This window comes from Brachyhypopomus gauderio, chromosome 4 (genome assembly GCF_052324685.1).
Source record: "Brachyhypopomus gauderio isolate BG-103 chromosome 4, BGAUD_0.2, whole genome shotgun sequence".
NCBI classification, from domain to species: domain Eukaryota; kingdom Metazoa; phylum Chordata; class Actinopteri; order Gymnotiformes; family Hypopomidae; genus Brachyhypopomus; species Brachyhypopomus gauderio.
The window spans coordinates 14086098-14100797 of NC_135214.1; the positions used below are offsets into that span (position 1 = coordinate 14086098).

Consider the following 14700-nt stretch of genomic DNA (forward strand, 5'->3'; position numbering starts at 1 on the left):
TCGGGACGCGCGTAAACGGAGCTCTCATCAACCGCCGTCTTTTCAGCCCCGTAAACGTTCCCCTACAGCCGCGTCGTTCATTAGGCCGACGTGGCGCTGTGTGCTGGGATTAGCCGGCTTGCCGTGTGTGAAAGGGCCTGCAGCGGGAGGCCAAGCTGCTCCCCTCCGCCTCTCCCCGCCGCCGGCTCACCGAGCGCTTCCAAAAGCACAAACCACTTAGCCAAAAGCGTCCTGTCACTAGCTTTTGTGTGGAGGAAATACCTAAATGCGTTTGAAGTCTAAAAAACCTGCAATTTGCCGTGAGGTGAAAACGGTGTTGGCAGCCTAATTCAAATCTGTTAGCGGACATTAAAGTGCAGAAATTGAAAAATGGAGCCAGGGGTTGTGTATCCACCACCGCCTCACCCCCCGACAGCGCGGCTCGTGGGCAGACCGGCGAGGCGGGCGGAGGGGTGGGGTGAGGGGGGTATTGGCTGCAGCTGTCTCTCCCTAACGCCCGGCCCATCGGTTCTAATCTGCCGGAGCGGCAGCCGGCCCTGTCTGCCGGGAGCCCTCTCTATCACATGCTTGGGCAGGTGGTGTTCCCCCACACGTGTGGCCCATTAAGGGTCATTATGGGGGGGGGGGGGGGGGGGGGGGGGGGGGGGGTTTAAGGGCATCACGGGCTGTTTGGGAGCTGAGCTCCACTGCTGCGTGGAGAACCACCTCCGCACACGGGCTGCAAACCTCCAGCTCTCACAGAGACACAGACAGTGCAGGAACAACCCAGGTGTGAGTCATTAAACATGTACATGCCAATCTCATTTGAGCTCCGAATTCAAGCTCACTTTTTTTCCCTTTCTTTTCTCCAAAAAAAAGATTGAAAGTTTTTTTTTAGTTTTTATTTATTTATTTTTAGCACTTTATCGTCTGGACTATGAAACCTGAAACTAGCTGTCTGCTCCCGCGACCTCTCGCAGATGAGAAGCACAGCTGCCCCTTGGCCTGGGAGAGGCTATCGCCCGTGGGCAAAATATCATTTCGGGGAGGTAAATGGAAAATGAAGGAGTGGGAGACGCAGCTCCATTTTGAAGAGGGACTCCTCATTTCTTCCCAAATCAGTTCGGACCGCTGCACCTATCCATCTGCGTTAGGGCTCCGGGGGGGGGGGGGGGGGGGGAGACTGTGACAGTCTGCGTTAGGTGTGTGTGTGTGGGGGGGGGGGGGGTATATGTACCGCGACAGTCTGTTATACTCCAGTAGCTTTCATAGACCCCCTCCCCACACCCCCCATAGCACAGGCCATTCGTCTCTGTCTCTGCTCCCCCACTCCGGCGTGTACCCACACCCCCACCTGCCCCATGATCACTTTCCCCTCCCCTGTGACCTCCACCTGCTGCTAATGTGGACACACCCTCGCCCCCGTCCAGCCGGGACCGCGGATATGAATTAGCCCTACACCTCGTCCCCCCTGGTTACAGTTGCTACGCCTGTATGCCTGTTGCTAAGCTCTCTATGGCATTTTCAGTTACATCAACGAGAGTTATTCTGGAAACATTCGTTGCTGTAATTTAATCTAACAATTAGTTATGAGTCTCTTTCTTTATATTATGTTTTAGACACACATTTCTAGCACAACTAAATTATCCCAATTCTCCCACTTCAAAGCATGACTGTGAGTTATTTCGCAATGTTTAATCTATGACATTCCTGCATTTTTAACTTTGCAAGAAAAATGTCCCCTCTACTCTTGAAGGTTCTACACACAGTTTCAGGAAGTTCCCTTGATCTGAAAGCATGACGCGCCTGCGCCTAGCTACAGTTGCCAACACGGGATTGGACAGCGGCCACTCTAGGGAGGAGCTTAGCGAAGGGTCAGCCGCCGGCTTTCTCAACCTCTTGCGAAGAAAAATAAAATGTCATTATCGTTGCGTTGCTACACCCTGTCTTACGAAATAGGTTGAGTGTGTCAGCGCCTGCATCGCTGTGTCCCATCACCCTCCTTGTTTAATTCTGTATGTCTGGTTCTATTTCTCTCAGCCCACATCTATTTTTAAACAGCGTGATTACACTGTCCACCTTAAACAGCTCTGCCTTATAGCAATGTGGCCGTGACCCTTTGATATTTTTGCGCCAGAAACCCAGTATATTCGCTAATAGGACCTTCAGAACTGATATAAGGAGTGATGGATGATGCATTGTCTGCTTTAGCGTTGCGTATGATGCAGAGTCCTCTCTCGTTTGGAACTGTGCAACCTCAGAGGGAGACGTATTAATTTTCCATTTTCTAATGAGTTAGTTGAATATATTTACACGGCAGGCCTGGGGTTTCTGAGGCACAAGGCGTCCTAAAGCTCACTTCTCCAGTAGGATGGCTTCATTTACATCTGCCTCATGTAAATTTCCCTGTGGAGGCTGTAGCCAACGCTAATGGTGCCATCGTCTCGTAATGCTCTCAGTTTCTCTCCGTGTGGCTCCCTGAGTCTTCCTGAAGAGGTCCTGATCCGACTGGGTAATGGGATAAGGACCCAACCAACTTCCCTCTGCACTGGATGCACTCTAATTGGGCTTTGAAGCAGGAGCCTAATTGTAAATGGGTTTCATATCGCTGCTGGTTTCCTCTGATGCCAGCTGAAGGCCGGGCCACTTCTCGATGGGTGGAGAGCGCCCGCCCGCCGCCTCCACGCCACCCCCACCCCTCCCCGTCGTGGAGCGGACCGGCTGCATGAGCTGCACTCTGATTCGCTGCTTCACAAATGCGGCTCATCAGTCCCGATGCAGCAGAAGAGGTGATGGTTTCTGCGGCGTGGCCAGTGTGAAGGTTCCTCATCATTACCAGATGTTCCTGGTTGTGTACAGCAGCAGACTAAGAGTTAGAGCTCATGTCACTATTAATTAATGCAAATGTTACATTTTTACCTTGGAATTATATAATCCTGAAATAACAACACACAACAACTGGTATATTGAGAAATATGAATATGGAACTTTGATGCTTTAATGCTGGCGGACCTGTTTATTGGATGTGGGGGATGTTCCTCTTGAATGAATCACAAACTGAACTAGTTTAGTTGATGACATCGCACCAGGATGTGTTGCAGAATGAATAGTTGAATCCTATCATGTTGTACATCATCATGACAAGTCTGTGATGTCATGACTGTGAGGTTTGTGATCGGCCTTGAAGGCTGTGCGGGCTGAACGGAGAGTCTTCCAGCAGACCCTCAGCCCCCTCAACCTCCTGAGAAAGACTTGCCTGCTGTCTGTTTCGGCTTTGGGAGCTTCTGCGTATTTCTGATCAGCGAAAAATCTCAAACAAAAGGCTAGAGCACCGTCCTGCTAAACGTGTCACGCTGAGATCTGTCCTGGGGAGAGAAAAAAAAAAAAAGCCCAAAAACCACGTCATGTGGTGGACTTGCCTGTCTTTTGCATCACATTTACCAAGACGAGCCCTTTTCTCTGAGAAGAGAAAAAGTTCTGAATGAACGTTTGTCAAAAAAGTATGACGGGCGAAGTCTGTGGGCAACGGCTTGTGGCAAAACGCAACGTCCCCCGCTGTCTAGCACAAGAGCGGGCTGGAGGACACTCCCCAGTCAAATACAGACACACCATTCAGCCATAACTGTGGAACAGTCTCTCCTTGTGAGCTTTGTTGTCGAGAAGCTGGTAAGCCAATGGAGCATAAATCCTTAGCTCAGCACAAGGGGAGAGCTAATGGGAGTGGCTATATTTCTCAGCCTAAATGGTGTTTCTGGGGGTCGGACAAATGTGGGAATGTGAAGGACTGTGCGTGGGGTGGTGTCGTAGGGGCCTGTCTCTGGGGACAGGAGCGAGTTGTCTCTCGTTGCTAATGTGTCCATGTCCGTGGCCACCTGTCCTTGGCATGATGGACTCTGAGAGAAGAGGTCGTTTATTGCCATGAGCTCACTTTCGTAGCCGTGCATGCGGGTGATTTATGACTGCACCTGTAGCAAAATTAAAGTGGGGAAAATAAGAGAGAGAGTGTGTGTGTGTGTGTGTGTGTGTGTGTGTCTCAGTCAGAGAAAGACTATTTCTATTGCTAGCGGGTATATTTTTAATATATTTTCATGTGTGGGTGTGTGTGACTGCAATGTTTTCAATTTCTCATCGCGTGTGTTTATTTAGACATGCATGTGTGCAAACACATCCAACCAGATACTTCAGTCTGTTCCTCTTTCCTGAGCTATAAAGAGCAATCTCACGTCAAACTGTCCGGTGAAACCGTCACGTCCATGGCACTTGCTTTCTGCTGGCCTGCGTTCCTGCGGACACACGAGGAGCAGAAGCATCAGTTCCTTCAAAAGTTCCTGAAAAGTTCCTCCCACATCTCACCGTGGTGTGTTCCTCCTCCCTGTACGTTTCACCGCCCCCTGCTGTTGTGTGCTGCAGCTGGGCCTCGTCGGTGCTGTCCGTGGTGCTGAAATGTGTCTAAACGTGTGCCTGCCCTGGAGGGCAGCGGCCTTCCTGTAGTACCCTGGCACATTCCTACTGCCTTCCATCAAACTCTGACGTGTGCCGAGCTTCCGGCCACACAAGCTTTGGCGCTGTGCGACAGCGTCTTGACATTTGGCCTGATAGGCAGTGGGCTGTAGCCCTGGCTGTGCTCATATTGGTTTGGGTTATTTATTAGAGGCGTCTGGCCCAGGGACAGAGGCTCATTCTATCAAAGTCCCCTGTAATGTGTCCACCTAGGGAGAGAAGACACTGTGTTGTGTTGTTCGGGAAACCAAGATGTAGAGCCACCTTTATCCACAGATTCTGCTTTTTCCTATAGTGCATTTTTTTTTTGTGGAAAGTTTGTAAGGGTTGTTTTTCCACCTTTCTAACTTTGTCTACTAACTTTTTGCATATGCCTGTCATATTAGGGCTTAAATGTGAAGTCGTTCTGCAGTTTCTGGTAAAAGTGGAGTTCTGAGCCGCTTAAGACTTTGTTAATGCTCCTTGCCTTTCAGGTCGTGTTGGGTGGTGGAGGCGATGTGTGGGGTGGTGGAGCAGTGTGTTGGGGGGGGGGGGCGTGCGGCTGCATAGACGGGGCTCTTTGTGTAATGAACGTTTTTGAGGGGCTGCAGATCTCCGACTAGAGCTTCAGAGACTCGCACACGGAGCCTGGGCACCTGCGTGTCGTCTGGAAATGTGCAAATAAACGTGAGGGAATGCATTAGCAACCCCCCCCCCCCCCCCCCCCGTCTGTGAGAGGCAGCGGGGGTGGCGGGTGCTGTTAAGCTAAAGACCTGCTGCAGCAGTGTCACATGTCAGGACCAAAGTGGCCGCGCTGTGTCACCCCTCCATCTGCACATCACTGCAGAGAGCGACGCCACTTTGGCAATTACCAGCTCACCAGTCTCCTGGCAGGCCGGGCCGGGCCTGCACCTCCACCAATCATATCTCAGGGCCTGCGCCTCCACCAATCATATCTCAGGGCTCTCAGGACCCTCACCTTTCCTCCTAAAGCCCCGAGTTTGGATTGTGGGCATGTGAGTATGCACGTGTGTGTGTGTGTGTGTGTGTGTGTGTGTGTGTGTGTGCGTGTGTGCGTGTGTGTGCATAAGCATGTACACAGATGTCGTGTTCTTGCCTCTTTGGTTATTTTTGCTGTGTGTGTATGTACAGCACAGAATGTGAGCATCTATGTGTGCCAGCGTGTGTGTGTGTGTGTGTGTGTGCCTGCATGCTTCAGTATTGACGGGTACATAGGCAGTTCAACAGCGTCCGACCCATTTGAGTGTCAGGAGAGCACTGCTCATGTCTCTGTTTTCTTGCATTAAGCGCGGCCCGTAGGTTCTGTAAGAGCCCTTAACTGAGCTTCCTCCTGGATTCACACTGCACACACAATCCAGCATGTCGACTTCAGATTAGAGTGTACTGGAGTGTAGGAGGCAATGCTAAAGCACTGCCTAACTCTTCACAAAGGCTTTGTGCAGCACATATCGCCTGTGTGTGTGTGTGTGTGTGTGTGTGTGTGTGTGTGTGTGTGTGTGTGTGTGTGTGTGTGTGTGTGTGTGTGTGTGTGTGTGTGTGTGTGTGTGTGTGTACACATGCACTTCCCTTCAGGCTGATGTCACCTGTTGTTTCCCCGTATTTTTCAAACATGATGTTTTTTTAATAAACCCCCCAGTGAAGAGCTGATCCCGTTGGAGGTGATGGAGGTTTGCAGGTGGAGGCACAGTGTCTGTGTGTTTGATCAGCCTCAGAGCAACTGCTGAAAATGTCAGCATCGTAAAAGTGTCAGCCTTGGAAGTCTTGACTTCCGCTTTGTTCTTTGTGCCAGAAGTTAAGAGCCTCCCAGGTCTTTTTCCTAAGTTCTTTTATTTTTACTGAATAATACATAATACTTTTAAATTTGTTCCTTAATAGCACTTATCTGGACAGTAACCTAGACAGTAACAGACTCTCTTGATTAAAATTAAAAAACTTAAATGAATGGATGAATGGATGTTGTATATGAGCAACTCTTCTCAAGTGTTTTAGTGTGTACAACCTGTTGTGCAACTTTATAGACAAGCGGATATGTGTTGTTGGGACAGTTGTGTAGTATGTGGACTCTGTTGTGTGGACCCTGTCTCTCTCTCCCTGTCCCTAACTACCTGTCTCTCTCTCCCTTTCTCTCTCTCCCCCTCCCTATCTCCCTGTCTTTCTCTCCACCTCCCTGTCTCTCTCTCTCCACGTCCCTATCTACCTGTCTCTCTCTCCCTTACTCCACCCCATCCCCCTCTCCACCCACATACGCACATTTATTATCATCAGCTTTGTCTTTGTCTTTCTTCCATTTCTCCTTTATTTCTGTTTCATCCAGATTATTCCGAAATCCACTTTGTCTGATCCAGTAATCCTCCTGTAAACAGTCAGACTGGGATGAGATGTTATCTGCAAGCTTGGACATGTGTGTGTGTGTGTGTGTGTGTGTGTGTGTGTGTGTGTGTAGGATGCATAGGATGACCGTAGCCATAGCTGGAGTGTGTGTGTGTGTGTGTGTGTGTGTAGCACAGCTGTGCTAACACTAAAAGGCCATGCTTACTCACCCAGATCATCCAGTGCTGCTGAGATGGCCAGGTCACGGTTGTCAGTAATCCCCCTGCCCTCCAGAGGGCGCCACTGTTCTAGTGAGGGAGCTCTCCACACCCTCATCTGCTACGACCACAAAGGCAGAGTCCTTCTGTTCCATGGGTCATGGCCAGCGAGCATGGTTGAGAAGCCACCGGTCTCTCCCGCGCCTCTCTTGCTCATCTCTCGCTCATCTCTCGCTCATCTCTCGCTCTCAGATTAGAGTGGATCTTGCTGCTTATGGATTCATGGGCTGAACGCGAATGGCAGAGGAGCCCAAATCAAAGGCGACAGGCACAGAACGAGCAGCATCTCCACGCCTGCATCTCCCTTCATTACAGCACAGTGAAGCAGAGCGAGGGAGAGGTGGAGAGAGAGGTGGGGAGAGAGGTGGAGAGGGGTGTGGAGAAGTGGAGACGGGTGTGGGGTGTGGAAGAGGTGTGGGGAGAGGTGTGGAGAGGTGTGGAGAGATGGGGAAGGTGCAGAGGCACCGTATAATGCCGCCTTTGTGTTTGCCTTGAGTCAGTCATGAACAACCACCCCAAACCTAAAACAGGCCTCCCCACTCCACACTTCAACTTCGCTGTGGAATATTAATCTTTAATAGGGTAATAATTGTGGTGCCATATTTGCTGTCAACCACCATTAGGCCAGATTAATTAGGCCATTTAGTTTAGCTTAAGAAAGTGTCAGCTGTGAAGAATTATGTGTGTGGTGGTGGGAGTCTGTGGTGGGAGCGGTGGGCCGAGTGGGCCCCTCCAGACCCCTGCAGACCTCTCTCTCTCTCTCTCTCTCTCTCTCTCTCGACCCCACGTGAGCCCCTTTCCCATTGAGACCCCGCCCCTTTCCCATCTGGACACCCATATTTACTGCTGGCCGGTTTTCACATTCTGACACTTCCCTACGTCGCCTGCCGGAGACCAAGTGGTGTGTGTGTGTGTGTGTGTGTGTGTGTGTCTATGTGTGTGCGTGTTCTCAACCTTTTGGAGAACCAGCTGCTGGCACCCTTGCTCTCTCCTTGACACGTGGCCCGTGAGGAGCAGCGGTGCCCTTGCGACCTGCAGCCTGATTGGCTCAGAGGCTGAGGGCAGAGATGCGACTCTGAGCTGGACTGGTATTAACGCTCTGGCTTTAATGTCCACACCCCCCATCCCACTTGTCCTTACGTCCAAGAGCCATAAACATGGCTGCTTTTTTCTTTCTTTTGCTTCTCCGTTGAAGCCCCAGGACTGTTACTGACTCGTCAGGATTGGATCCAGAAGTCGAGGTGGAGGGGGAGTACCGAACCCATAACTCTGGCACCCAATACAGTTTTAATATCTGTCCTTGTTTAATAAAGGGAAAAGAATCCAGAAGGGTTTTATTATCCATGAAAGTCTTGGTGATTTACAGAGACATGACAATAACCATTAATGCTGGAACACACAAACATGAAACTGTGTTAGAAAAGTAACACACATGCAGAAATAAATAACACATCATTTCAGCTTTTAACACACACACACACACACACACACACACCTTTCTCCTCCTCTAGGGAAGGAGTGAGGCTGTCCTCTGGGTGTTTGCTGTGTGTTGTGTATTTTTGCTGTTGTTGCCTTGGATGATACAGAATCAGAATGGTTGGTGACTAAAAGCCTGTGGATGTCAGTAGCTGTTTTTCTGTATTTTTTCCTGCAAGGCAGCTGAAAATGAGGTCTAATCGAATGGATATTAAAGTCACAATACACTGCTCACGCTATTACGACCTGTCAGCAGACACTACCAGCGCACCCACCCCCCAAGAGTCATTCCACTGCTGAATATTTATGCACTGACTGTAGAAGACGCAACACACACACACACACACACACACACACACACACACACACACACACACACACACACACACACACATACACACACATACACACACACATACACACATACACACACACACACACACACACAGGCCCATTTCTCTCTTTTTTTTCTCCTCTTTGTCTCTCATGGTGCTTTAACATTGTCCCTTTCTCTCTCTCTCTCTCTCTCTCTCTCTCTCTCTCTCTCTCTCTCTCTCTCTCTCCCCCTCCCTCCCTCCCTGTGTGTGTGAAATGGTGGAATTCTGTGACATCTGTTATTTGTGACATGTTTTCATGTTTCTGTCTCCTCTGGGAGCATCAGCCTGCTCCCCCCCCCCAAACACTTTATCAACTGTCACTCTCCCCTCCCCTTCTCACTCTAGTCACTCTCCGTCTCACTCTCACAAACACATAGTCACTCTCCGTCTCACTCTCACAAACACATAGTCACTATCCTCGTCTCACTCTCACAAACACAGTCACTATCCTCGTCTCACTCTCACAAGCACACAGTCACTCTCTCTGTCTCACTCTCACAAGCACACAGTCACTCTCCTCGTCTCACTCACAAGCACACAGTCACTCTCCGTCTCACTCACAAGCACACAGTCACTCTCCCTGTCTCACTCTCACAAGCACACAGTCACTCTCCTCGTCTCTCTCACAAGCACACAGTCACTCTCCCTGTCTCACTCTCACAAGCACACAGTCACTCTCTCAGTTTCAGTTCAATGGTGCTTTATTGGCATGACCAGTATTCATTTTTGTATTGCAAAAGCTTTAACATTAAACAAAAGATACAACAACAATACCACTACCAATAATAGAAAAAACACCAATAATAATACAGCAATACCCCTGTTACCATTATTACGTCCATCATTATCTCTATAATGATAATAATGTTAATATTAATAGTAATAATAATCCCTCCCCCTCTGGTGTGTTTCAGGTGGAGCGGGTGTGTGGCAGGCTAGCACGCAACAGAACACCTTCACCATGGACGTGGACGAGGAGGAGAACATGAGTGAGTGTCTGTACGCTCCAGTAAAACACACACACACACACACACACACACACACTCCAATAACCCACACTCGTATACTCCTTTACACAAAAATGCACACCTAAGCCCTCTTACACACACACACACTCCAATAAACCACACTCATATACTCCCTTGCACAAAAATCCACACCTTTACTGCCTTATGCACACCCCCCCCCCAAACACACACACACACACACACACACACACACACACACACACAGGTCTGCACCTCTACATTTACAGTATGTAATACATACACCACCACACTCATATGTAGTCTACCACCTAAAACATTTACACTCTCCTCCAAATGAATTAGACACCAATGATCACCCTTCTGTGTGCGTAGAGGTCGTAGCATTCGGCTTGTCTTAGCCACCACATCCCTGGCCTGTTCTCCCTTGTTAATACGCACTACCGGTAGGGCATTGTTGACTGAGGTATGTAAGAGTCACACACACACACTTCAACACACACTGCTGTGGCAGCGTCACTTCTGTGTTGAGAATGATACCCCATCAGCAGTGACGTTCAGGCCGGCACTGTAATAGATGGGCTTGTGGGTGAGTGGCAGACTTAACATGGCAAAAGATGGCTACAGTCTGAAATCGGATGCCATTAAAATGCAGCTGGAATATAAAGGTGGTCAGAGATTGCAGGAGCAGGGTAAGTGGGAGATTTTAGGGTTAGGGTTAGAGATTTAAATGTATTATATTATTAATATTGCCCAAAACACACCTAGATGTGCATTAATGAATGACTTTGCACACACTGATGAATACACATAGTCAGCCTGACAAACGAGACACCCATATCACACCTGTTTACACACCCACACAGTCCCACAATACACAACGAGATTCATACATGTTTCACATACTTGTTGCTCCTCTGACATTTAAAGCCACCATGACGCACCCCCCCCCAGACGTTATGCCCCACACATTCCGACCTGTCACCCAACTTCCCCCGCACACTGTCTCCTGTGTGCTCTCCCAGTTTGAGCTCCCAACACTCTCAGTCAGGCCACATGAGGACCATCGATCCCTACCAGGCTTTTTCTGAATTCAGAATTTTGTCTAACCAGTCTATCCAGTCTGTCCAGTCCTGGATGGCGAGGGCTTTGTAACAGGGCGGGGGGGGGTGGCGAGCTGCTGGCACGGCCCAATTGTCCAATTAATGAAATATTCAGCCCTCCCCATATCTCGCGGACTTTGGAGAACATCGTAGCCCTATCACCCACCAGGCAGGCCTTCTCACGAGTGCTCCAGCTACAATCGCAGTTAATTGATATTTGGGAAGTTTCCATCAGGGAAGCTCGGGGTATAGACGACGTTCTTTCAGAGCCGGTCAGGCGGCCGTTCGTGTCGGGCGGGGCCTTGAATGAGAGCGTGTGCAGGAGTTGATGAGCAGCCCTGAACAGAGCTCCTCATTGTCCCGTCACTTACAGGCCTCGTCCTGCCCACAATACAAGGCAAGGTCATTACTTCCCAGCTCAAATCATAGGCGGCAGTTTCTTATTTAGATCTCCTGCCGATAAGCAGCGTTGATATATTCCCTTGCATTTCAGACCGGTCTCCTGATTCGTTTCCTATATTCAGTATAGTAGCTTTACTGTGTCAAATCGGAATGTTGGATTCAACTATAGGGGCTGTGGTGTTCAGAACTGTATCCACCTTTTTTATTGCTTTACGTTTAATTTCTCTCTCTCTCTCTCTCTCTACCCTTTTTCTAAAGGAGAAAAGTTACAAGAGAAATCTGTGTTTCATATGTTAATCATGTCATTATTTGCAGGATTTTGAACTAGTTAAGTGATGCAGAGAAGTTAATTTAAGTGCATGTTGTTCTTTACAATTTGCCTGTGAAGATTTTAAGTGCAACTTTGGTCCCTCAGCAGAAGCATGGAAGGACCAGGATCAGATCTGTGTGACACGGGGCTCTGCTGCTGCTGCTGTGTGTGTGTGGGTGTGGGTGTGTGTGTGTGGGTGTGGGTGTGTATCCACCCTGATCTACATCCAGGGCTGCTACTGGGTGTGATAGTGAGACAGTGAGGGAGTCATCAAGAGAGACAATATAGAGACTTGAGTGAGAGAGACAATATGGAGACTTGAGTGAGAGAGACAATATGGAGACTTGAGTGAGAGAGACAATATGGAGACTCGAGTGAGAGACAATGAGGAGACTCGAGTGACAGAGACAAGTCCCAGTCTTCATTTCTGTATTTTAAGTGTTTAAAGATGGCAGCCTGCGTGAAAATAACACATATAGCTGAGATCAGCATGGCACCTCGTTTCTCTTCTCTTCCACAGAGTGAGGCTTCAGTCCAGGTGCTGTGCATCTCAGTTCTCCCCTCTGTTGTTCAGAGTTGAAATTATTACGCTAAATCTTTCACTTCCAGTTTCTTTACCACTTGGTTTATAAATGCAGTTTTCTTGTTCGGTCTCTTTCCCTCACATCCAGATGCACCTCTGATTTTGAGAACTCTGAGAAGTTTTCTTGCTGGTTCTCAGATACAGCCTCCATTTTTAAAGTGCACAGGTTTTACTGTTTATAGCAAATGTGGGTTGCTTCTGAGAATCGGAAGGTTCAGTGTTGGGAATGCTCCGGGCTCAGAGTCGTCTCTCCAGTCATTAGTGCTGTAGGGTTTAGGGGGTTTATTCCTGTGCATCTGCTCCAGTTTTACTGCACCATGCAGATGTCGTCTGCTACCTATACATGCCAATAAGAGAGGCTTGATTTACCCCACAGACATGCATGTCACATTCTACACAGTTTGATGAGGTGAAATCCATTCAGAAAACACGTGTGCTTGTGCACGGGTCCGTGCATGCGCCCGGAGAGACGGGCTTTGTCAAAGTGCTGCTTTGTGTGCTCTGTTTTATCTTTCTTTTTTCCTCTTTCCTTCTTTTTGAACAATTTGGCTCCCGCCTTCATGCAGTCCTACTGTAGTCTCTCAGCACCCCCCCCCCCCGAACCCTGAACACCCCCCCCCCTCCTCCTCCCCCATTCCCCGTTATTCCCAGTCATTCCCGGTCATTCTTGGTCATTCCCGGTCATTCTTGGTCATTCCCGGTCGTCTCCTCTTTTTCACCAGATCTTCTCTCTCCCCTAAGCACCGAAAGGAGTAACCTAGCGAGCTTTTGTTGCAGGATGTTATAAATGAAAATTTAGCCAAAGTTCCATCGACTTTGTCAATTGGACATGATGATGTGTTCCATGTTCTGGTCCAACACCACACCTTAACCTGTGTGGAGCTCCTCCACACTTACACACCACATCACACACACACTGCACTGGTCTGAATCTGCATCACTTTCACAGAAGGGATCTTCTGTTGAGAGACATGCATCAGTTTCAGGGTTAGATTATTTCAAAGCTATTCTGTTTCTTACAGTGGTGTAAACTAAGTAAGCATGTACAGTTATAGTTCAAATTTAGTAGTAATTTTGCAAAACTGTTAATTATCTTCTTAACTTAAACTCTCTGGGACAGTGATTAATTCTTGTAGGTTCTGTCTCTGTAATTATTCAATAAAAAAGTAACTCTACCTGTATTCCTAAACTTGCTTTAAAAAAGAAGACACATCACATGTTCAATTACAAAGAGAGATAAAGGAATCTATAAATTTTACATTTACAAGATCCTGCAACGAGGGCGTTGTAAGTTACTCTTTCTGGGCATCGCAGGTTCCTGCAGCACCGACGTCAAGGAAAACCGTAACCTGGACAACGTCTCCTCCAAAGAGGGGGCGGGCACGCCCGAGCAGCTCCCCAATGGCAGTGCAGGGGCGGGGCGCAAGCGCCCCCTGGAGGAGGGCAATAACGGTCACGCGCACCCCAAGTTCAGGCCCAAGAAACGCAAGAAAACTCCCGGGCCGGTTCTGCCCAAGAACGCCCTGATGCAGCTGAACGAGATCAAACCGGGCCTGCAGTACAAGCTGCTCTCGCAGACGGGGCCCGTCCACGCGCCCGTCTTCGTCATGACCGTGGAGGTGAACGGGCAGCTGTTCGAGGGCTCGGGCCCCACCAAGAAGAAGGCCAAGCTGAACGCGGCCGAGAAGGCCCTGCGCTCCTTCGTTCAGTTCCCCAACGCCTCGGAGGCGCACCTGGCCATGGGCCGCACGCTCACCGTCAACACCGACTTCACCTCGGACCAGGCCGACTTCCCCGACATGCTGTTTAATGGTTTCGAGACGCCGGCGCCGCCCGAGGACCCATTCTACATGGGCTCCAACGGGAATGGCTCGTTGAACCCGCTGGGGGAGTACCCCATCCCGGCGCCGGCCGCGCCCACGGTGGGCGGCAACAGCCTGACGCAGACGCCCCTGTCCCCGCCCGCCGCCTTCGGCTCGTCCTCGGGCGGCAAGAACCCCGTGATGATCTTGAACGAGCTGCGGCCCGGCCTCAAGTACGAGTTCGTGTCGGAGAGCGGCGAGAGTCACGCCAAGAACTTCGTCATGTCCGTGACGGTGGACTCGCAGACCTTCGAGGGCTCGGGCAGGAATAAGAAGCTGGCCAAGGCCCGGGCGGCACAGGCTGCCCTCTCCGCACTCTTCAACATGCAGTTGGACCAGACACCATCACGCCAGCCCATTCCCAGAGAGGGCCTGCAACTGCACCTGCCACAGGTACCAGCCCCCTACCCACAATCCCCCAGCCCCGGCCCAGTCCTGTGGCACCCTTTGGCGAAGTATATTCATTATGCTATTGAAATGAGGCTGCTTGATTTAAATACTAGATTTTTTTTATGCGTACATTACTTATTCATA

The 14700-nt window shown here is 49.6% G+C and overlaps 1 protein-coding gene across 6 annotated transcripts in view; it reads left to right on the plus strand.

The window, feature by feature from the left end:
* The window catches only part of adarb1b (adenosine deaminase RNA specific B1b), a 91480-nt gene that overhangs the window by 66375 nt on the left and 10405 nt on the right, over window positions 1–14700 (plus strand). For all 6 annotated transcript variants that reach the window (XR_013130421.1, XM_077002457.1, XM_077002459.1 and 3 more), the window contains 2 exons: window positions 9835–9909; window positions 13619–14559. Coding sequence is in view for 5 of the 6 variants with exons in the window: in XM_077002455.1 (XP_076858570.1) it covers window positions 9835–9909; window positions 13619–14559 (1016 nt within the window). In the remaining variant the exon portion in view is untranslated. The remainder of the gene's footprint in view (window positions 1–9834; window positions 9910–13618; window positions 14560–14700) is intronic.